Source organism: Cygnus olor, chromosome 2, assembly GCF_009769625.2.
Source record: "Cygnus olor isolate bCygOlo1 chromosome 2, bCygOlo1.pri.v2, whole genome shotgun sequence".
Taxonomy (NCBI): Eukaryota; Metazoa; Chordata; class Aves; order Anseriformes; family Anatidae; genus Cygnus; species Cygnus olor.
The window spans coordinates 120,404,952-120,426,453 of record NC_049170.1 but is presented as its reverse complement, the minus strand read 5'-3'; the positions used below and the strand labels follow the sequence as shown (position 1 = coordinate 120,426,453).

Genomic DNA, 21,502 nt, shown 5'->3' with positions numbered 1-21,502 from the left:
TTACACAATCCATGGATCACAGTCTGAAATGCAACAGATAGGCTAAGTTTTGCACTTCAGAGGTACCTGGTGCCTTCAATAATTATTCACTTCCCTTGACTGCTACAGTATAAATAATATGTACCTACATTCTCCAGCCTATAAAGGAGGTAAAGAAAATAAAACATGAGACTTTTATTGTACATGGGTAACATAACAATATGGATAAATTGAAATCATGCATTTTGCATTCAAAAGTTGTTTCCTCCTCCCCCCGCCTCCGGCCCCCAAAATTCGCACAGATTATCCAGAGCTCAAAAGGCAGAAAAGCGACGTTTCCATAGTTATTCAGAAGCTGCTGTAATGTGCGAGTATGTCAACTGCCTTTGCTCCATTTATCCATCAGGACCATTAAACACAAAACTATTTTCTGTGGCTTCAGAAGTCCCTGAACTGAGTGTGTCTGTATGCACTGGGGAAATATCAGTTGTATGCTTTCCCTGTTCTTATACTGTTTTCCTAAGTACGTGCTGCTGGTTACCTGAGAAGTAAAATACTGGGTTAAATAGATGTTTTGTCTAATACAGTATGGCTGTTCTTCAGTAAAGAACTATTTTACAGCCAGTACTGTATAGACACATGAATCAGTCATGTCAGATCGACCATGTAACTTAGCTTTCTGAAATGAAATACTTCTTTCTTTAAACTGCTGCTTTGAAGAATAAGAATATTCTCCATGATCACTTTACAAAATGCCCAATACTTATCGATAAATGAACTGATTGCTGAATTTCTGAAAAGAGCTTTCTAGGATTAAGGATGGTGAGTGAAAGGGCAATTTCTTTTGTTTCATTTGAAATTTGAGGACAACATTCACCTGTTGTGACCTACTTATTTATTTTAAGAAACTGAATTTGTCGTCCACATCATTAGAGATTTTATATTCCTCTATCATACCTATCACCTTTCAACTCTCCTCCAAACTATTGAAAAGTCTCTTAAGCAAAAGCTGTTGCGTACTTTAACCATCCTTATCAGTCTTCTGCATACCTTTTGAGTTCTACTAGATCCTTTCTGAAATGGGGGGAAGGTGCAGGGGGATTAGTATTCACTCGGTGTTGAAGACAGGGGTGCACTATGTTTTTAAATCATGGCCTGATTATTGCTTTTTATTTCTGTTTCTTCCCCTAAAAACTATCACTTCATTTCAGGTTTTTTCTTAAATTCTTCACAGTGCTCCTAGAACTCTTTCCCTAGTACAGAGACCCTTGTTTTGGGTTTCAAAATAAGCAATTATATCAGCCTGACAGATTGTGAAACAAAGTCCAGAAATATTCTGTAAACCAACTGCACTAACCCAAATCCTTACATTTTAGAAGCAGTCTAAAAGCAGGCTCAGTGGTCATGTTTTGTCCAACCATAATTTTCAAGGAAAGGGAAGGAGGCTGAGGAAAATAACGTTAGTGGAACTATCCTTCAACTGCAGGAAGTTAAATGGGCAACAGTAAAGCTTTTTAAAAATGGTTTAGTTTGGCTTTGAGGTATGGAATTAACACATTATAGATTTCAACTGTAGCACAGAAAAATATTTCAGAAATTAAATGAGCAATATGAAATACAGGCATTTTGGAAATATAAGGAACCTAGTTCATATTCGGATAGATGAGAAATGCCACAGTGAGTGCTAAGATTGTATCCTGAATTCTAAAGTAACCAAAAGAAAAGGGCAAAAATTTCTGCCTCTAGCATTGAGCTGATTTGATAGGATTCTCTGTGGGTAAGGTTTAACACTTAGACAGGTGACGTCTGAAAAAAAAAATAAATAAATAAAATAGATCACAAATGTCAAAATCTTACATGGCTATTCCAAGTCAGATGTGGAAAAATCTTTTAATTTAACACTGTTTTTCAAGGTTTTCTAGTATAAAATACAATGAAAGATAAAGGACTACAAAAGCAGCAATATTTTTTTCCTTAGAGCTAGCTGGCAGTAAAGATCTCCTGGACAGACTTCCTCTCTTCACAAACTTCATTGATGTAGGTATATTTTAAAATGCGAGATTTTGTATAATACCACTTTGTGTTGCTGTGATACCATATGCATCAGCCCTTTGTCAACTAGCAACAGGACACTCAGTTTCACGTATCAAAAGCTCGGTATGGGCATTAAAGCCAGAATTGCTGTGTGCCAACAGTGAATATTTTAAATATGGAATTTATACATAATGCATATGAATACAACAGTTTATTGCAGAAAAAATGTATTAACAAATGCAGGCAAATGTAACAAAATCATCAAAGTGGAACTACTATAAATAATACACACTGTAAAGTAGTACCACTTACAAAAGCATTGGTATATGTGTCTAAAAGTGCTGGACAGATTTTTTTCTTCCTGGTTTTATATATTAAAATTATTTTTCCTTATACTCTCTAATTTTCTAAGCCACATGGCAGCACCACGTAGGCCAGTAGCCTGGTTAGTAGAGCACTCAAGACATCAAAGTCCTGAATACAAATCTTCTTTCTGGTTTAGATCAGAATTTGACATCATGAAAACAGCACTTGCACTGCATGTAGCATTGTGTGTATCACGTAACATAAGTGTGTACTACCAAGGCACACCCTGCATGCCTAAGCCACCTGGTGGAAGTCAGGCCTGTACACCCACACCTTCTTCTGGACAGCTGCTCCACTTAAATGAACTATTAAGTGGTCTACAGAAATGTGAATCTGTAGAAGTAGTGGAGTGGCACTTAAGTTTAAACCAAAACTGGCAAATGCAAAGGTGAGTTAACTCTGCTTCCTCAGATACCAGTTGTGAGACTCTGAAAGTAGCAGGTTTGGGGCTCTTCTCAAGTAAACAGGGGAACACAGTGAAACCTCATCCAAGGCAGTACACGCCTGTGAACATTTCATGGTCAATGTTCACAAACTGACATGTTCTGACATGAAATGGTTTCACCACTGCTTCTACATCTGGATTTTCTGTGCAGCTGAAGACCTTAGTAATACTGAAATGAGAGAGAAAGGGATAAGTTAAAATCCAAAATCACCAATCCTGGGATTCTGCAAATAGCAGAAACTCAAGGATGAATGTTGTTGCAAGTGGTACCTAAGTATAAAATCATGGACTTAAAAGATAGTTTTATTTTTTATCAGCAGTTTTTCCCTTTGTAACCTTTTTCTTCAATTTACAGACCAACTGTTAATGCAGAGAAATGTAGCACCCTTTACTCCTCCTACAGCCATTTGCAGCATTATCTCAACCTCTAAGATAAGCACAACAAGCCAAACTTAACCATCATAAGACTTACGAGCATGTTCTGGCTTTTACAAAGTTTCTCTGAGAGGGAGAGAGGGTACCTCTTGTGAGAGGCACTTCAGAACAGCCAAAAACCTGATGCTTAGTAATCACATCAGCTGGTGTGTAAGAGATCAGTGTGCACAAAGGTGGAAACTATCTCCTCGAGGCCAATAAAACATGAAGTAATGAAAGGATGAGGGGGCAGAAGGACAAGTTCCCCCCCCTTTTTTTTTTACAGTAGCTTACAGTGCCACAAGTATGGAACAAGGCTGAATACTCAGAGAATTTGAGGCCATGTGTTATAGAGTACATTAGAGTATGCTAAAACTTCTGCCCCTTGCTGCCTCCAGACTCTTTACTGTTTAAAACAAGATGAAAAACAACAGAATTTGAAAGGAAGTAAAAGCAGAGGAGTGAAGACAAGGTCTGACGCAGAGTCATTTTGTTTGCTCTTTCATATGTTTTCTTCTTCCCTATCACTTATCTCCACGCACAGGCCCTACTGCCCTGACTTTCCATCAGGGCATAGATCTGAAAGCCCAGACGAGGTACTCATCACAGCCTCACCTGGAGTCTTCCTCCCAGTATATGGAGTTTTAAATTAGCCCCTAGTTTTGTTAGGCCCTGCTGTTCCCATCCCAGTTCTCCTCCAGACCCTGCTTATTCCCTTATTAGAACACACTCTCCCACCCACTGCTTTCACATACACTCAATTAATTAAAACCGTGCTAACATTTCTTTCTGTTAACTGGCCATCAACAGTGCTGCCTTGTTTCCCAAACACCACTACAGACCCCTGAGCTCTTTTGCTAATTCTGCTTCCCTGCTGAGTCTCTAGTTTTTCTGTCAGAAACCTTGCATTACATTTTATTAGGAAGAAAGTTTTAAAAGTTTCAAATGGTAGAAAGATGCCTTACTCTTGTTTACCATTCAGAATTATATTATTGTGAATTAACTTTTTTTTTTGCCAACTTCTCCCTTTAAATCCTGACACCCTGTACACATCTTTTTTATAAGTGATGTTTCAGCCCAACGTCCTTAACTAATGACTTAGACATTTTTATTTGCACAGAGGAGAGGGAGAAATCTCTTGTGAGACACTTCCACCTACAGCACAGTAGGTTCTCTTAAAACTAGAGGTACCGTGAGGAATATGTACCAGAGGCACATAAAGGAAAAGCAGTGGGCATAGAGCTACACAGCAGCCATCTCTTTGCACCTTACCATGGCAGGCTATTGCTTATCTGTGTTCTTTGTTCATCAAAGTTATAGCTTGTGTATTAGCAAATAAAATCCCAGTGGAGGGATCAGAAAACATGAAGCTGCTAGATGAGGGCTTGATTTACAACACTTCTCCTGTTCTCCTCGGAAGTGGAAAATGTGGTTTTAAGTTGTTCACGCCATCATTGTCAAAATCCTCCCATAGCAGAGATTGGCACACTTTTCCGTGACTGAAGGGCATACACCACTTCTACCATCAACAAACATCAGTTACTCATAAGAGCTGATTTAGTCACCGACTTTCACAGCAAACATAGGTGTTACAGGCTTCACACAGAAGGTATTCTTGTCTGGGTGAAGAGCACAATTTCAGAACATGGCTCTGAGCAAGTCATGTTGTTGTTTTATGCTGAGGTGAGGATGAGTGTCCTAGTCACCATGCAGTTGCATCTATCTAGCTTAGACCAACCCTTACTCTGTTTACTTCATTTACTCATTCATTGTGACAGTCAAGATTAAATGGTGATGAAGTCGTGATCAATGCCATAAAGAATCTACCATAGTTTCATGTAAGGCATGAAAAGCAGCTCAGGAGCTTTTTGGAAATTAAGCTAGGCCAAGATAAACTCCAGCCCTCAATACAAACCTGCTAGAGTTGCAGTACACTCAAGTAGCACAAGTACTACAGACAAGCAAAAGTGACTCTTGCAAAGTTGCTCAAACTCGTTCTTAGGATCGGATTGACCTTGGGTTCCTTTGAACACATACCGTGTGATGGTACACACGCCAGGCCCAGTTCTGCATTGCTGGAGTTTTGCCAGCACTCACAAATTGCTCTGAAGATATTATGTGGCACATGGGAGACATCTTCATCTAACATAATTGAGGGCAGTGCCACGTCTGGACTTGAATCGAGAGTGGTGATTCTGCTTGGGTCTGTTCTGACCCCAAAGCATGGTAGACAGCAACTTGACACTCCTAAAAAGAATATTCTTCAGGCTAACTTTAGCATTTCATCATGCAGATAAACAAACTGGAGACATTCAGACATTTTATTTCAGTGAGTTTTATCTCAGTGACGTTATTATTCATAGGAAATATTTGTTGAAAAGGGGGAAAGGAGACAAGGATCCCAATTTCTAGCCTCCTACTCTGATCATAAGGTCGGTCCCTGTGTTAAACATTATTAATTTGCAAGTATAACTACAAAACACGTATTTTATTTAAACCTTTTTGAATATGAATGGCTTTTCACATTTCCTTGTTTTAAACAAACCACTGCAAACAATACAATCCACAAAGGAAAGCAGCAGCCAAAACCAGATTTCATTGATGTTACCTTTTGGCTATCATCAGCCCCCTGGATGTGCTATATTATTACCAGAAGACATTAACTCCCACTAAGACATCCTAACTCAGCAGTTAGTTTCTCTTCAGCGAGCAGCTCCGGAGGGTGCAGCAGGTTCTACACAGAGCCTAGACTCCGACCCCACACCGTATACACGAAGGAAAAGAACTTTTGACCGCTTTCAGCAATATTTTGTAGAGAAGGCGTTGTGGAAGGAAGAAAAGTATTTAGTATTTAGTACAAAGGGGTAACAGCAACACAAACATGCCAGTCCGGAAAGGGGGGATATAAAGGTTCTAAGCGGCAAAGAAACGCCGTCAGTCGTATATTTTCCGGCGGAACCGAGCATCCTCTGCTCGCACGGACTCTCTCTGAAGCTGAGGCTGCCCAGTGCTTCCCGGTATCACAGCCCTTGTGTCTGAGGGCGAGCACAAACTAAACCCAAAGGCCGGCCGGGGAAGGCCAGGGCCCGCCCCGCTCCGCCCCCGGGCATCCGGTGAGCCCCGCGCCGGGGCGGGCGGGCGGCATAAAGGCGGGACCGGCCTGCTCTGCTCCGCTCGCTTGTGCTCCTCGGCGGGTCTTGACCTTCCTCCCCTGCAGCCCGGCCGGCCAGGTACTGGGGTGCTGCGGGACGGGGGGACCGGGGGACCTGTGCCCTGCGTTGCCCCCAGGGCTGAGGGCGCGCTGCTTCCCCCTGGGGAGGGGGCGCTGGGGTGGGTCGGGTCGGGGCGGTGTGGTGTCTGTGGGGTGGGATGGGATGGGGTGGTGTCTGTAGGACGGATAGTGTCTATAGGGAGGTGTGGTGTCTGTAGGGTGGTGTGGTGTCCGTGTGTCGGTGTGCTAGGGGTCCTCGGCCTGTCTTGGTTTATAGGGCTGCTGCGTGCAGGGGGCTGCAGCCCTCCGGGGGCAGGGGGTAGGTTCGTGCTCGCCCCCCGCTGTCCGTGGGGTTAAAGGATCGGCTTTTGGGCTCTTTCCCTAGCAGAGGGGTGTTGTGACTTCGTACAGGGGCCTCAGCTCTGTCCTGGTGGTCTCTGGGAGCTGCTCAGCAGGGAGAATCAGCACCAAGCCTGTGCTGGTGAAACTGTCCGTAGCTGCAAAGAAATCACACTGGTAAGCTGCTGGGGGACCTTTGCTCTTTGCCACTATGCAAAAGCTTTCCGCACTTATCTCAGTGACATGCTGACATGCTAAAAGCAATGTGTGGTGTCAGAAGGGCTGTGGTATGGATCCGTTGGTTTGATGATGGCATGTGTGCCAAAGGTACCCTTAGTTTGCTCACCTGTGAGCCGCTCCCTGTTCACCTCAGCTGGGGAGCCCACATCGGCCAAATGTGCTGGGAAGGGTGGCTGTGCCCCTGGGGGAAATGGGCAGCACCCATGCAGTGAGCCAGCAAGAACAGGGCACTCATGGTCCAGCCAGAGTTTGCCCAGGTGAGGCACTTCACTGGGAATTAAGCCTCTTGTGAGGGGTCTGGAGTGGGTAATCTAACAGCCTGTAAGCCTAAAACAAGTCCACTTCACTGAGAAAGGAAGCACTTCCCCGAGCTCTGGTGTGCCTCTGTCCCATGCAGGCCTAATACCTGATTATTGTAATAAACTACTGACACACGTGGCAAACCGGTTTGAGATCAAACCGTATATTTTGCTCTGAAGGCAGCTGCCTCCATTGCCTCTTCCTAGGGATTAAGAACTGTGTTGTGGTCCCTGTAACACTGGTATCTGTTCCAGAGATGCCAGTTTCCTTTCATGCAAAGGGAGCGTGTTACATTCGTTGCTTTAAGTTAGTGCGATGAAGTTAACCTCAGCAACTGTATCTACTGTGAAGACTTATTGCTTCTGTTTTAGGCCCAGCAAAGAACTCGAGTTTCTAGATACTTGCTGTTTTTTTTATGCACATGAAGTTTAATAACAATTTTCCCATATAACCCTAGCTTTGCATATATCTGTTGTAGTTCTGCAGCTGTGAGAGTCTACTTCAGGAAATGTCACTATTTTCTCTAGGAAAACATTATTGTGCTGTAAGAAATACCAGAATCAGTTTTCCTGTCTTTTTTTTTTTTCCCACGCTAGAACCTCTGCAAGTGCCCTGTACCATTTTAAAGGGAACTAAGAACAGAAAACATTTACCCTTTGACAAATCTGCAAAAGAGGAACTTGTCTCCCTACCCACCACGGTTTTGGCAATTTTTTTTTCCTGTTACTGGAATAACTTTAAGATGTCCTAATGCTTGTGCTATAAAGTTTTCTGAACTAACTTGCTCTGTTCTTGAAGATGTCTGTCCCTCTGCAGGAATGGAGTTTTCCCATGCACCAAAACTTGAGACTCATGACAACATGTACATCCAAATGCTACTCTGAGCAAAGTTCATTAAATGTAGCCGAGACCTCAGTAACTTATCTTTTGGCAATTGTCAAACATGACTATCTATGTACATAGATACCAGTGTTAACTAAGATGTGAACAAATCAGGTATGTAGTGCTAAAGGTTGAAGTGTAAGCACCAGCATGCTCTGCCTTTAGCTCAGAAGGAAGATATTTAATCTTTTGTGCTGTAACTAGAGATAAAAACCTGCCTAGACCAAGGGTATTTTTCTTGCATAGAATTCATACACTAGGGAATGAGTAGTGGTCTTTCAAGGACTTAAATGCCTGCTCATTGTGAGAGTTGCTGTGATGAGTATGGAGTGTGCAGGTAAACACATACCTGAGATGATGTGATTCAAGCCCATGACATCTTCCTTCATGTGAGGAGAAGAAAGTCAACAGCTTTAGAGTGCATTCCTAAGTAAAACACTTTGAGGAGAGCCTGCTTTTTGCACTTGAACAATAATGATAGTACTGGTAATTATAGTACTTTTAAATAATAGTACTGGTAAGAAGACTTACAAATCTTCTGTATTCAGAAGCTTCCTATGCTAGTAGTTCTTCAGCACAGTTGAGACTGTACCTTCATTTGCACGGCTGCTTGACAACAAGGGGTACCTACAAGCACAAAAAGCCATGGTCCTAAAAAAAAAGAAAATAATCCTGACCTGAAATAGTAGGTTTTCAGCACTCAAGCAATTTGATCAAGCTACAAGCTTTGATTTGTAATCGCCATGCATTTCTGCTTCAAATGCTAAAGGGGCAACTGTTGCTATTTTATTAAGATGCCTACAGTCTTTGGGAGCAGAGCTGGAACTCGTGTTGTGAGGGGTGGGGAACTTCTAAAGCAGGTATTCCCTGTCTCTTCCAAACGGTAAATCAATTTCGTCTTCCATTCTGGAGGAGTAAAATGTCCTGGAAATAAAATGGAAACAGGATAAATGGGTCAGACATGCAGCTGTAAGCCTATGTACTTGCTAGCCTGCTTCTGAGTGCTGTTTCAAAAATAGTTAGAATTAATTGGAAAACGCTTTTCAGTTCTGCAAGATTAATGTTTACATGGTCTCTTTATAGCTGATTTATCTAGTAAACCTTGTCTTTTATCAGGTATCTGAAGAAAGAGCCTCAAGATGAATTTCTTCCTGGAGATGCTCAAAGTCCTTGGACTTATGACTTACTACATGTTGGAGTCACTGGTGTTTTTGTTTGTGCCGAAACGTAAGAAGAGCGTTAGTGGTGAAATAGTATTAATAACAGGAGCAGGAAGTGGAATTGGAAGACTCTTATCCTTAAAATTTGCCAAACTTGGAGCCACGCTGGTTCTTTGGGACATTAATCAAGAAGGGCTCCACGAAACGAGCAGACTGGCTGGAGAAAATGGAGCAGTGAAAGTACATGCTTACATCTGTGACTGCAGCAAAAGGCAGGAAGTCTACCGAGTAGCAGATCAGGTAAAGTATCTCACTTGTGCCTCTGACATCATTCCAAAGCGTTTGCGATAAAAGTTTTAGCCATTTCAAAGCAGGAGATTAAAGTTAATTCATTTGATTATTGCATGTGCTATGTATTCTAAGAATACTGATTATTTTTTTTAGGGTTGTATACCTTTTGTTCTTTTAAAAATAAAGAAGCTGGTTCTTTCAATAACTAACTTCAGCTGGGTGGCTTCACATTCATGCAGTTACTTAGCAAGCACTTACTGGCAAATACAGAAAGTCAGCTTATTGAAGCTAAAGCAGTATTTCATGTTGTGGTAATCTTTTCCAAAAAGTTAATCCTAAAGACCATACCTTGTACAAGGGATTAATGACTTAAGCAAATTCAGACGAACTTCCTGGCTGCGAGTAGATTTTTGCAAATGCACTTGAACAGATTTAATAAATATATCTCGAAGGCTTCAATATTTTCCTTTCTAAAGAGCTTTGTAAATATAGCATGTGGTTAGATATCTTGGGCAGGACTAGCAGAAATGCCAAAAGCTAAAATTGCTTAACAGTTTCCATTATAACAACCTGTTCTCATTTGCTTAAGACGTTGCTAAACTTAACTGTTGGACTAGAAAATTTCCACACTGAGTGTTTGCCTGAGGATGAATTCTTAAAAAAAAAAAGTTCAGCTGTCTTCAGGAACATCTGTTGGCTGAAATAATGTTCCTATTTTGTCCCCTAAAGTACTGCTTAAGAAGCTCTAGCCTTCTGTGTTTCTTCTATCTGGAAATGACCGTAGAACAAGCTCTCTGATAAGTAAAGCTTGTACATTGACTTGCAGCTTACTCGGGGCTCATACCATTGTTCTTGGATTGTGGTAATGCCAATTGCCTGCAGCTGCCCTTGCAGGTTTGTTCTGCTGGCTGAGGTGCACATCTTCCATCCCTGCAGAGTGGTTGCACGTTTCACCACATGCCTGTAACTGTTCCTGGCTGAGCTGGGAGAGGAGGAAGGAGTATTGTAGTTTGCAGAGCACTGGAAATGAAGATGAGACCTGATCTGATGCTTCCATCTCTTGGGGATGAGCAGCAGCAGAACCCTTCTGGCTGAGCACAGAGGATGTGGTGTGGGTTAAGGATGATAAAAACAGAGGGAAACAGGAGTGAAGAGGTGGTAAAAGGGTCTGTAACCGGTCAGTGCATGAATCCTCTCTTTACACTACTATGTCAGCAGTTCACTAGCAGCTGATCCACAGAGAAGAGAACACACTACCACGGTTATTTCAGATGCATTATGTTTTGCTGACAGCTGTTACAGAACCACCCTGAAAGCTTTCTTGTCTTCTTAGCAACAATAAGACCATAGCAGCATCAAACACTGATTAATGCTGCTTATTTACTGCTGTGTAGTAGGTCTTGGCTCAGAGCGCTGCCTCCTTCTTTGCAAAATGAGGCAGGACTGCTCCAGGGCTGCTTCTCCTGTGATTCAGCTACGCACAATAACTTGGGGAGGTACAAGACCATAGTGAATTCAGTTCACACTGATGTGATCGGATACTGCTTTGCATGGCGCAATAATTTCAATTATTTTAAAGCCAAAATGAAATGTAAATGATCCTTAACTACCTGCTTTGGGTACTTCATCAGTCACACAGAGACCAAAAAGACCAGTCATTTCAGTAGGAAGCAAACCAAAAATGCTGGGTATGTGGTGTCCTTGTTGCTGTCCTGTACCAACAGTATGACGGGCAGCTGTTGGCTGTCAAGAGCTATGCCTTGAGATGTGTTCGTAACATCCCTATTGCAGAAGTCCTACCAGCCCTAAGAGGAATGTGGCTTTCTCTGATTTACTCCTCTTCCTTCCCCGGAGTTTGGCTGGTCTTTAAGCACAGGGGGCTTTGAATTTATGAGGAAGCAGAAGCTTTTTCGGTATCATATTGCAAGATTGCATTTGGGGTCACATTCACTTCCAGGGTCTCTTGCACGTTACGGGCTTGCTCGTGTGCTGTTTTTTGTTGCTTGTTTGTCAACGTGACAGTTCGCAGCCAGTTTTCCACTTTTCGGAGAACTTTCCTTGCTGTTGCTGTTTTGCACAGCAGAAGCACGCTTCCCGGTGATATTTCATGTTGCCTATAAAACACCCAGTGCTTTCTTCCAAAGTTTGGAGGCAGCCAGGGGTGGTGAGGGGGCACCTCCCTTCATAGAAAGCAGATACTTCAGGATGCTGTTTGTGATTCATGGGAATTAGTCACTACCAAATTTCCACACACACAGAGTACATGTAAATGCAGAAACAAACAGGAAATAGCGCTTATGCTTGAAAAAGATGCTTAACCAGATCAGCTGTTTGCATAATGCTTAGCTTACCTAGGCTTAAAACAAACACCCAGAACATGCTTTCCTGCTCTGCATAATGGAGAGGTTTACAGTTCTGGAAGGCTGACATTCCCTGCCCCACTAAGCCATTCAGTGAAGGTCTTCTGTTCTGGCCTGAAAGCAGAATGACGAAGCCTGGTGTGAGCGCCTTGGCTCTCTGTTGTGCACAGGGATAGCTGAGAGGGGAAGGGGATCAAAACAGCCAGTTGTTTGAGCAAGGAGCTGCCACATCTGGTTAGCAGGGAAGCAGCGTGACCAAAGGTGTTGTGAAGCTGGAAGCGTTTGTCTGGGTTGCGTGAAGGCACTCGGGTCTGCTTTGAATTCTCTCTAAAGTGTGAATATATTTTGGAAAGCTTGGTAGAGACAGCCATCTCTAAACATGAGTAAGGAAGAGGTTGCTCAGGTTTTTGCCTCTAGCTAGAATTGGGTGATCAAGGCTGTTCTTATTTGCTGCCATATGACAGTGTTTTCATCTCCTCCTAACCCGAATGCCTCAAGCTCCAAGTTATAAACTGTATGCACCGCATCCATCACCCCTGTCCGTGCCTGGGCACCCAGAAACAGCATGACTGTCTATTCGAGTATTTATTTTCCCGAGGGGTAGCCCCTAGGGTATGGGTCCATGCTCCCAGGTTTGCTAAGATCCTCTGACCTGAGGCAGCAGTCTGTACTGCAGCATCACTTACTAATGATTACTGTCTGTCTCTGAACTCAGACTATTTTTTTTTTTGCTTGTAATGAGGAGTGCATACGTTGGTGACTGGATCAACTTGTCTAAGGCTGACTGCAAAGATCATGTGGCACTGCTTCAGGAATATTTTAATTGTTATATGACAGCGCTTTGAGGGGGAATGGCCGAGGTGGAGAGGGGCTCTGGCTTAGGGAGCTATATCAAGGCTATTCTGTGTAATCCTACCGAGGCTACTTCCTTTATTTTTAATAACACTTACTGGTTTAACAAACATGGAGAAGTTGGAACGAGTTTAAGGAAGACGGAAATTAAGAGAATAAATGCTGAACTCAATTCTTTACTGTTATACAGGTTACCCTACCCCTCTGGTCTGCTCAGTCACTGTATTTATGTAGGATATGAGATACCATTACAAAATGAATTTCCTGTGATCTGGAACTGGGTGGCTAGAGGGCATAAGAGCGTAGTTTCCCAAAGCTACTCATCAGCACCTGTTTTAGCACTTGAAGTTGCAAATTCAACCAGAATAGTGAACTCGCTTCCTATTTCCTGGATAGCTCGGATTAATGAACTGTATTGAAAACTTTAATTCTCCTTTTGTGAAAACCGGTGCAATATCTTGATTTTTATCAGCTGCCTATGGTTGTCCTGTCAGGTGAGTCTATTCTTGGAAGCTCTCATTCTGGAGCTAAAATGAGAACTGTGCTTCCTCTTACTGAACTACATGCACAGAGGTTACTGTTTAGCCAACTTATTTTCTGGAACCATTTCAAAAGGATTCTGGCTCGGTGTTAGAATCAAAGCAAATATATTAGAAACAAAGCCTCTGCACCATGCCCTGCCCCTGAAGGCTCCTAAGGCTTTTGCATTCTGTGAATGCATGTGTTTTTTCACTCCCTCACCTAAACTGCAGATGCCTGAATAAAAGCTTCCTTTTATAAGGAAGATAAAATACCAAATCCCTAAAGCTTTTGTATAATTTCTGTAGTAAACTAGTGTCCTTCCCAGGACTGTCTCCCTTCTTGTGTTACCGTGAGAACTAATATCACTGCAACTATGGTGTTCTTTCAGGCTGCCTTCATGGAAAATCAACTTTTTAAAAAAAAAAAACAAAAAACTTAAATTCCTGACCCATAAAGTTGCTTGAAGTAATCAAGATATTTAAATAAAGGAGATGGTCGTAAGGTAGAAATTAATTTTCTAAGCTGTTTTTCTCACTGCTTATACATATGTGGAATATTTATGATCAAAAGTGACTGCTCATTCTAACCCTAACATAGTGAGGTAGAGAACTCCGTCTGCTCCTCCAGAATGGTGCTGGGAGGTCTGGTTTAATAGGATAGCTGTTGTGGCATACGCATGAAGCTACCACTAATGGAGAAACTGCTGTGTAGTGCTTGCTAGTGTCTAACAATTGCAGTCAGAAGATGTGGAACCTGTGGAAAACAGCTTTGGGAATCTTGAAATGCCCAAAATATGAAGATGCTATTAAGTAGTTGCTAGCTCACCTAGCGTGAGAATTTATGTACTGTGCCTCACAGTGTGGCGTAGAAATGGCCCTTAATACAGAGTCATTCATTGGTTTTAAGACTGGATTAATGTAGCAAAATGCTTGTATTAGTAAAGGTCTCTGCAGCAGGGGCTTGCTGGAACAGTCATAGGAAGAACTGTAGGTACTGAAGGCAGAGGCACGCTTGGAGCTGTTGGGACTGCTGGGCTCCAAGCAAAGTCCAGTGGTGAGATCAGCTCCAAACAGGTGAGAACATGCAAGAACACGAGGTATTTGGATCTGTAACAAGCGTAATATGTTCACCTTGGTTGAGATGTGCAATGCTTCTATTTCTTATTTTTATATGTCAATATTTTTTGTTATGCTTTATTTGTTGCATAATAATCTTAAGGCTTTTGTTTTAGGTTAAAAAAGAAGTTGGTGACGTTAGCATCCTAGTCAACAATGCTGGTATTGTAACTGGGAAGAGGTTTATCGAGTCTCCAGATTCGCTTGTGGAAAAAACTATGCAAGTGAACATAATGGCACACTTTTGGGTAATGCTCTCCTTATATATACGTATTAAAATATCTTAACATGTTTACAGTTTTAATTTTGCCTTTTGGAATTGAGTAAAGCATGCAAGGATATAGAGATCCCATCAGTTCAGTAAAAATAATGCAAGAAATTATTTTCTATGCCTTGCAGTCTGTGAGATTTAAAAAAAGGTGGGAGAATAGATCCTTTGGGAACTTCTGGGTAGGTAGGTGGAAGCAAAACTGCTTAGCATTTACAAATGCTCTTAAGAACTGAGGGTTGCCATCTGCTAAGTTCTGAGGCTAGTCAGATGCTATATCCCTCAATATTCATTGATGTGAAGCAGGCCCCGCCTAGAGGTTGCTGCTCTAGTAACAGAACAGCTCAATTCTGTTATTGTTCTAGTTACTTTGTGGTTATGATAGTTTTAGTAAGAAATACCACATGTTCAGATGATGCTCTTATACTAAGTAAGTGGGGCTTTTGTCCAAAATGAATAATTTAATTTTCTTTCTTTCAGGGAAGAATGATCACTATATAGTGTTTTTACCATTAAAGAATTGCAAACAGGATATTAAAACATGCTTCAGCTTCTTCATACTTAAACTTAATCACAAAGATTAAGTAAATTTAATGGAAGGAAGACATGAAATTTAAATTTTTGCTGGTTTATAAAGTTTGTAGCGAGGGCTTAATGTCCATTCGAAACAATACAGTGCTGAGTTTTGCGGTTTAAAAAAAAACAACAGCTAGCTGAAACTGTGTTTTTACCTTTCAGCAAGTTAGCATCTGTCTTTAGCGTTGAAGAGAAAACAGTACTGGTAGGACCTGCAAGGTCCCAGCTTAGGTTAGAGTTCAAACAAAATTCCTGTTTTCTTTCCCCACTTGTATAATGGAGGATGGGGAGGAGACACCTTACTTAAAGTACAGGCAGAATTTCCCTATAAATAAAATCCTCAAAATATTATAGCAGGGAGCTTACTTGCTAAAATGTTTCACTGGAACTCTGACTTACGTTGCAGACTTGCAAAGCCTTCCTCCCAGCAATGATAGCCTCTAACCATGGACATTTGGTTAGCATCGCAAGCTCAGCGGGACTGATTGGAGTCAATCGTCTTGCAGGTAGTGTATTGAAGCTAACGTTCATTTAGACAATTAGTGTGGTTTAAAGTCCTAACTCTGAGTTCCTGAGTCTTTGTGTAGAGGTAAAGCAAATAGCGATACTTTCAAATCAGCTGACCTTAAATAGAGCATTCCTTCAAAAAGTTTTCCAGATGCTCAGCAGTGCTGTGAAACACTGACAAGGCAATAAGAGGATCTAGAAGCTTCATACAGAACTTAAACAACAAACGCTGTGGTTCTCAGTTTCCAAAGTTAACCTACAGGTATTTTGTGGGGAGGAGGCCACTTCTTTTGCAGATGTGTTCTCAAGCTAAGCAGGGTCCTGTATAGGCTTCCTTATCTCAAACGTACTAAATCCAAATGTGGTACAGTGGTAGATGTGTGATATCTCATTTTGCATTCTCTCTGCCACTCATTCAAGAGAATCTGCAAAGTGAAAGTGTTGAGATCAGGGCAAATTCAGAAGGAATTCCTGGAAAATGCCTGCAAAGCGAGGAGGAAAATGAAATAAGTGGCATAGCAGTAAAAGAAATCTAGCTTCAAGGCAGTGATAATGAAGACAAATTGAGATGCAAGCTGAAACCACATTAGAGAGTTTTGAAAGCTTGAGTTTGCTTAAAAAGCTAGTTCATGGATTCAATGATAAGGCCTGGTACAAAAAGATAATTTAATCTGCTGTTGTTCATTGTCAAACAGGAAGGTGACAGAGAGGTGATTGGCAGACAGTTTCCCATCTACAACAGTGAACTTAGGAGAAGGAAAGTAAGAGTGAATCACATCAAACAAGTTTTATTAATAACGTATGGAAATGCTTCCTACTCCCTTGTAAAGTGTTATTATTGGACAGTAATTTTCTGGTGGTAGTGTGTTTATAGTTTTTATAATGTAGTGCTGGTGTTGCACACCATAAAAACTGAATAGTTTTGTCCTCATTCTGTCAAATACTGTTACTGCTCCTGTGACCGTGGTAGGACTCACTGAACCTGTTTAGTAAGGTTTAATTAAGAAGTTAAAATGTTTAATTGCAATTACTGTTTTATTTTACAGATTACTGTGCAAGTAAATTTGCAGCAGTTGGTTTTGCAGAGTCTGTTGATGTAGAGATGAGAAGTCTGGGGAAGACTGGTATTAAAACTACAACTGTGTGTCCTTATTTCATAAGCACAGGAATGTTTGATGGCGCTGAGACCAAGTGAGTAAGCTGTTGTGAAGTCTTTATGCAGCTTCCACATTATGCATGCTGCGTGCTCATGTTTCCTTTATGGTTCTTACAAGCTAGACTTTGCTCTGCTTTTATTATCTTTAGGGCCTCACACGGCTAAAATGCTGTTCAGTGACTGGGCAACCTAAGTGACAAAGCTCTTGGTACTTCACTGTTCATTTTAGCTGAAACATGAAATGTAATTGATTTGTTGTCTTTGTGAATCCAAAGAAATTTGTTATAAGAAAACACCTTCTCTTTCAGGTGGTCACGTCTGCTTCCTGTTCTAGAGCCAGAGTATGTGGCTGAAAAGATAATGACTGCTATTCGACAAGACCAAGAAATTTTGTTCCTACCACGCAGTCTGTATGTTTTCTTTGCTTTGAAAAAGTAAGTCATATCCTTCCTTATTTTCCTCTCTCTTTTTCTGGCCAGACTGAAAACTTCTGACTAAAAATGCAAACTAGGCTTCTACTTGCTGATACGAATTCTCATTAAGTTCTCCACATTTCTGGAGGCTTTTTTTTTTAATTTAGTTTCTAGGGATTTGTTCTACCCTTGGACCACAGAACAATGTCAGAAATGTCTAACTGGCTTGCTCGCTCCACTGGGGTGTGGTGTCACTGCAGGCTTTAGAGGCTGGGCCTGCCCCTCAGGAAGTGTCCCGCTGGCATTTCTTGCCCCAGCAATAGAGCACTTCCAGCCTGGCTTGCAAGAGCCAGGAAGTTGATCTATGGTAACAACGAAGGCAGCCAAATGAGTGTAATCGGTATTTTGAGAGGACCGGTGGTACTGTATTCTGGAAACTATAGTAGCTTTCTTGGCTAGTATTAGTCAGGTGAAATGATTTCTGTGATAAAACTGCACAACTCCTCTGAACTCTGTTTTGGTTTCTCTTCTTCTCCTACTCCTCTGACTTACAGCATCCTGCCAGTGAAAATCTCTGTTCTCCTTGCGGAATTTGCTGGGGCCTACAATTTAATGGATAACTTCAAAGGTCAAGGGAAGAAGGACTGAAAATGACAAAATTCAGCAATGCAAAAGCAGAGCTTGTTAAAGGTGGTGGTAGGAAAGGTCTGCTTCTGTAGCAGCTGTGGACTTAAGGTGCCTCACTTCTAGTTAGTAACATTTTTTAAGAAAATTGCTTTTTAATTAGCTTTTAACCGTTTTCATCTGAACTTTTTATCCAATGAGCTGTTTCCTTTTTGCTTCATTATGGAAATTGATTAATTGAAATAGACCACCAAGGGAACCTATTATAATGCCTTAAATACCATTCTGCTTCACAAATTAATAATCGACATTTTTGGGGGGGAGATGGGACCAAGAAATCTTGTGATTGGCTGGGAGTCAGGAGAGCCTCTAATGGACCCGACCCGACCTCTCAGTGTCATTCACTGGACCGTGAGGAGGGGCTGTACTGCCAGTGCCATTACCATTCCTCGGTAAACTGAGGAACTCAAGAGTTTCCTGAACCAACAGATTCAAGTTTATACAAACGGAAGTTTTATGCAATGAAAATGTGCTCTGTTGGTGCAAAATGAATGTAATGTATCAGTTTGGGGGGGGTTGGTGATCTCAGGGTTCACAGATGACTATGCATGTCTTGGGGGGGGGGGTGGGAAGGAATGAATATAAATGACGTTTGTGCTGCTAATTGACTTTTTGTGTAATTTATTTTAAAAGCTAATACTATGCCTGCAACTTTGTAGTAGAATTCTGCATACCTTTTAAGTGCAATATTTTAGGAACAACTTTAACTTTTTGCCTCCTAAGTGGAGTACACTTATAAGACTAACAGTCTAGATGGGCTATCAAACATCTTGCCAAGAAGGACATCAAGCTACTAAAAGCAAAGGTATTGCATGGTATAATCAGGGCTTCTCCTGTGATTATTTCAGAAAGGAATGGTGCTGAGGGAACTGGAGTCAATGGGACCACTACAGCTCCAGCTTGAGTAACAGCATCATGTTCTGTTCCTCTGGATCGGGCAGAAGGTTGCCTTGTGCCTACAGTGACTTGTTTTACTTTCCTTTTACTCTTTGGACTGTCCTCTGGTAGGCTGAGGAAGCCTTGCCCTTTCTGACAATGACCACCAGAAAACTGAGAACAACATCGTGACTTTAGGTAAATCCTAAACAAGAAAAAAGATTATACCTTAAACGTATCCCATTTCTGCACATGCTGGTTAAGCCCATCTCATGTCACAGTAGTCCATTGGCAATTGGCAATACCTACAAACTAAGACTATAGAATTTAGTATGAAATTAATTGCAGACATTATAAAGAAAAAGGTGACTTTTATTTCAAAAAAAAAAGTCCCATGATGGCCTGGAAGCTACTTTCATTTCCTTTCACTATACACTTAGTGATGTTTACTGATTGAGAAGAGTTTACATAGAACTATTTTGTTAATGATGAGCAAGAAACAATGGGTCAAACAAGCATGTTAAAAATAGCCTTACAGTTATGACAGGTTGTGAGGTAGAATTCAGGCCGATAAAGAAAAGATTTGTCTTAACTGTCCTTTCAGATCTGTATCTTTTCTGTCTCTGAAATTCTGCTCGTTTTGCAGTACACTTCAGGAAATTAAAGTTACTAATTAGAAAACAGATATGCCTTATATTGTGCCCATATGTATGTACATAGCACTGTTTGCTGGTAATAAAGTCAACAACTACCACAACTGTGTGGTGTATGTGCTTCTTGTGGGCTCCTCACCTCTTAAAAAATATGGAGGATCTTTCCTAGTAATGTGCATGAGAAGTGTATCTCCATAAAGCTTTTATTGCTTCAGAGAATCATTGGGCTTGGAAGGGACCTCTACTCAGAGCAAGGCTGACTAGAGCAGGTTGTTCAGTACTGCCAGGTTTTGAGTATATCCAAGGCTGGAGGTTTTACAGCCTCTCCAGGCAATCTGTTCCAGTGTTTAACCATGCTCACTTTTTTAATTAAATTATGCTTGTATGGATTTTTTTTTCCAGTTTGTGCCCATTGCCTATTGTCCTTTCACTGGATACCACTAAGAAGAGTCTGATACAGGCCTTTAAAAATTCTGCAGGGAAGAGATCTAGAATGAAGCTGAGGCAGTGGTAAAACTTTATTGGTCAAATGAAGCAAGATTCATGTCCAGAAACTGAAACTATTTCAGCTGCATGATAGCAATTAAGATTTAAGTGTCTAGAAAAAAAAATGCACTTTTGTGTTTTTCCCTCTTGTTGGTCTCCTTAACAAGCAATTTCTTCAGGCGATATTGTTCCTGAGAGAAGATAAACTGAGAAACAGTCTTTGGTCTGTAGATGTAGGTGTAAATTGCTTCTCAAGGCATACCATAGTCCAGGTCTGCATTTTAGAAAAGGGGATCTGATTCATCAGTTCAGTCTGCTTGATGACATAAAAGAAAGATCTTGTCCCTGCTTGTCCTGGAGTAGAACATAATGGCCCTATTATCTACCTGTGCAACTGGAGGAGATGAATGGTGTGTGATAGTGATCCAGGTGGCTACAGCTTGTGTGTGTGCTGTCTTTCTGGAAAGAGACAATCCCCATTGTAGGCTTGAATAGTAGCAAGAAGTAAACAGAGCTATATTGCAAAATCACACAGGATCTTTGTCTTCTGGATTACGAGTACTAGCTTGTGTGATGATTACTTTGTGACTGGAAGATAATACCGTATCCTGCTGATGGTTTGATCTCCCGTAAATACTAAGCACATCAACTGCCATTGAACGACAGACGTGTAGAGATGTGCCCTGGAAGTTAAGAAACACAAATGCCTCCCTTGGATTCAGGAGGAGATATGAGGCAAGTGTGGAGATCTTCTGCTACCATATGAACTTCTCAGGATCACAGATGGCTGACTTCCACAATGACAGTGGTTCTGATTACTTTCCTGATGCCCAGAAGTACTCTTTCCTCCTGCACCCAGCAAGAAAACTCCTCAAAGAAGGATTTCTGTGAGACCCAGACGAGAAGGTAGAACACAAAAGAGTATCTCAGTTGTGACAGCACCATGGCTGACAACAGTGCAGAGTTGCTTTCACATCAGGCAGCTCCTACCAGAATAACTGGTTTCATGACCATTGCTTAGAACACTAAATAATCCCTAACACAATAACTGGGTCCCAAAGTTGACTAGGATGGCAAGGTTGGCTTGACAGTCATCAATACAGTGATTCAAAAACAATCCAGGTCATAGTGTTTTGTTACCTGCTGTTTCTTTTCCATATGAGCTCGTATTCTTGTGGTAGCAAATGTCTTACTATTCCTTAATGCTTCAAAGCATGGAGAATATGATTTTTCTTGGCACTGACTTGATCCTCTGAATGAGACTGAGGAGGAAATTTTATGAACTTGGTAATCATATTCCAGAGCAGCACACATCTATTTGGTAGCTGGTCTTCATCATGGTCTGATCTCATTTTAGGAAGGAACCAAGCAGA

General features: G+C 41.4%; 1 protein-coding gene across 3 annotated transcripts; it reads left to right on the top strand.

The window, feature by feature from the left end:
- The first annotated feature begins 6,325 nt into the window (after positions 1 to 6,325).
- Positions 6,326 to 19,366, top strand: SDR16C5 (short chain dehydrogenase/reductase family 16C member 5). Of its 3 annotated transcripts, XM_040545582.1 has the most exons (8): positions 6,326 to 6,468; positions 9,327 to 9,670; positions 14,627 to 14,758; positions 15,761 to 15,860; positions 16,908 to 17,052; positions 17,326 to 17,451; positions 17,985 to 18,120; positions 18,963 to 19,366. In XM_040545582.1, exons 2-7 carry the CDS (start codon positions 9,350 to 9,352, stop codon positions 18,076 to 18,078), a joined length of 918 nt encoding a protein of 305 aa, XP_040401516.1. In that variant the 5' UTR covers positions 6,326 to 6,468; positions 9,327 to 9,349; the 3' UTR covers positions 18,079 to 18,120; positions 18,963 to 19,366. The 3 variants fall into 3 exon arrangements, with proteins under 3 accessions (XP_040401516.1, XP_040401518.1, XP_040401515.1); XM_040545584.1 differs by lacking the exon at positions 17,985 to 18,120; XM_040545581.1 differs by having other exon boundaries at positions 17,985 to 19,366.
- Positions 19,367 to 21,502: the final 2,136 nt, after the last annotated feature.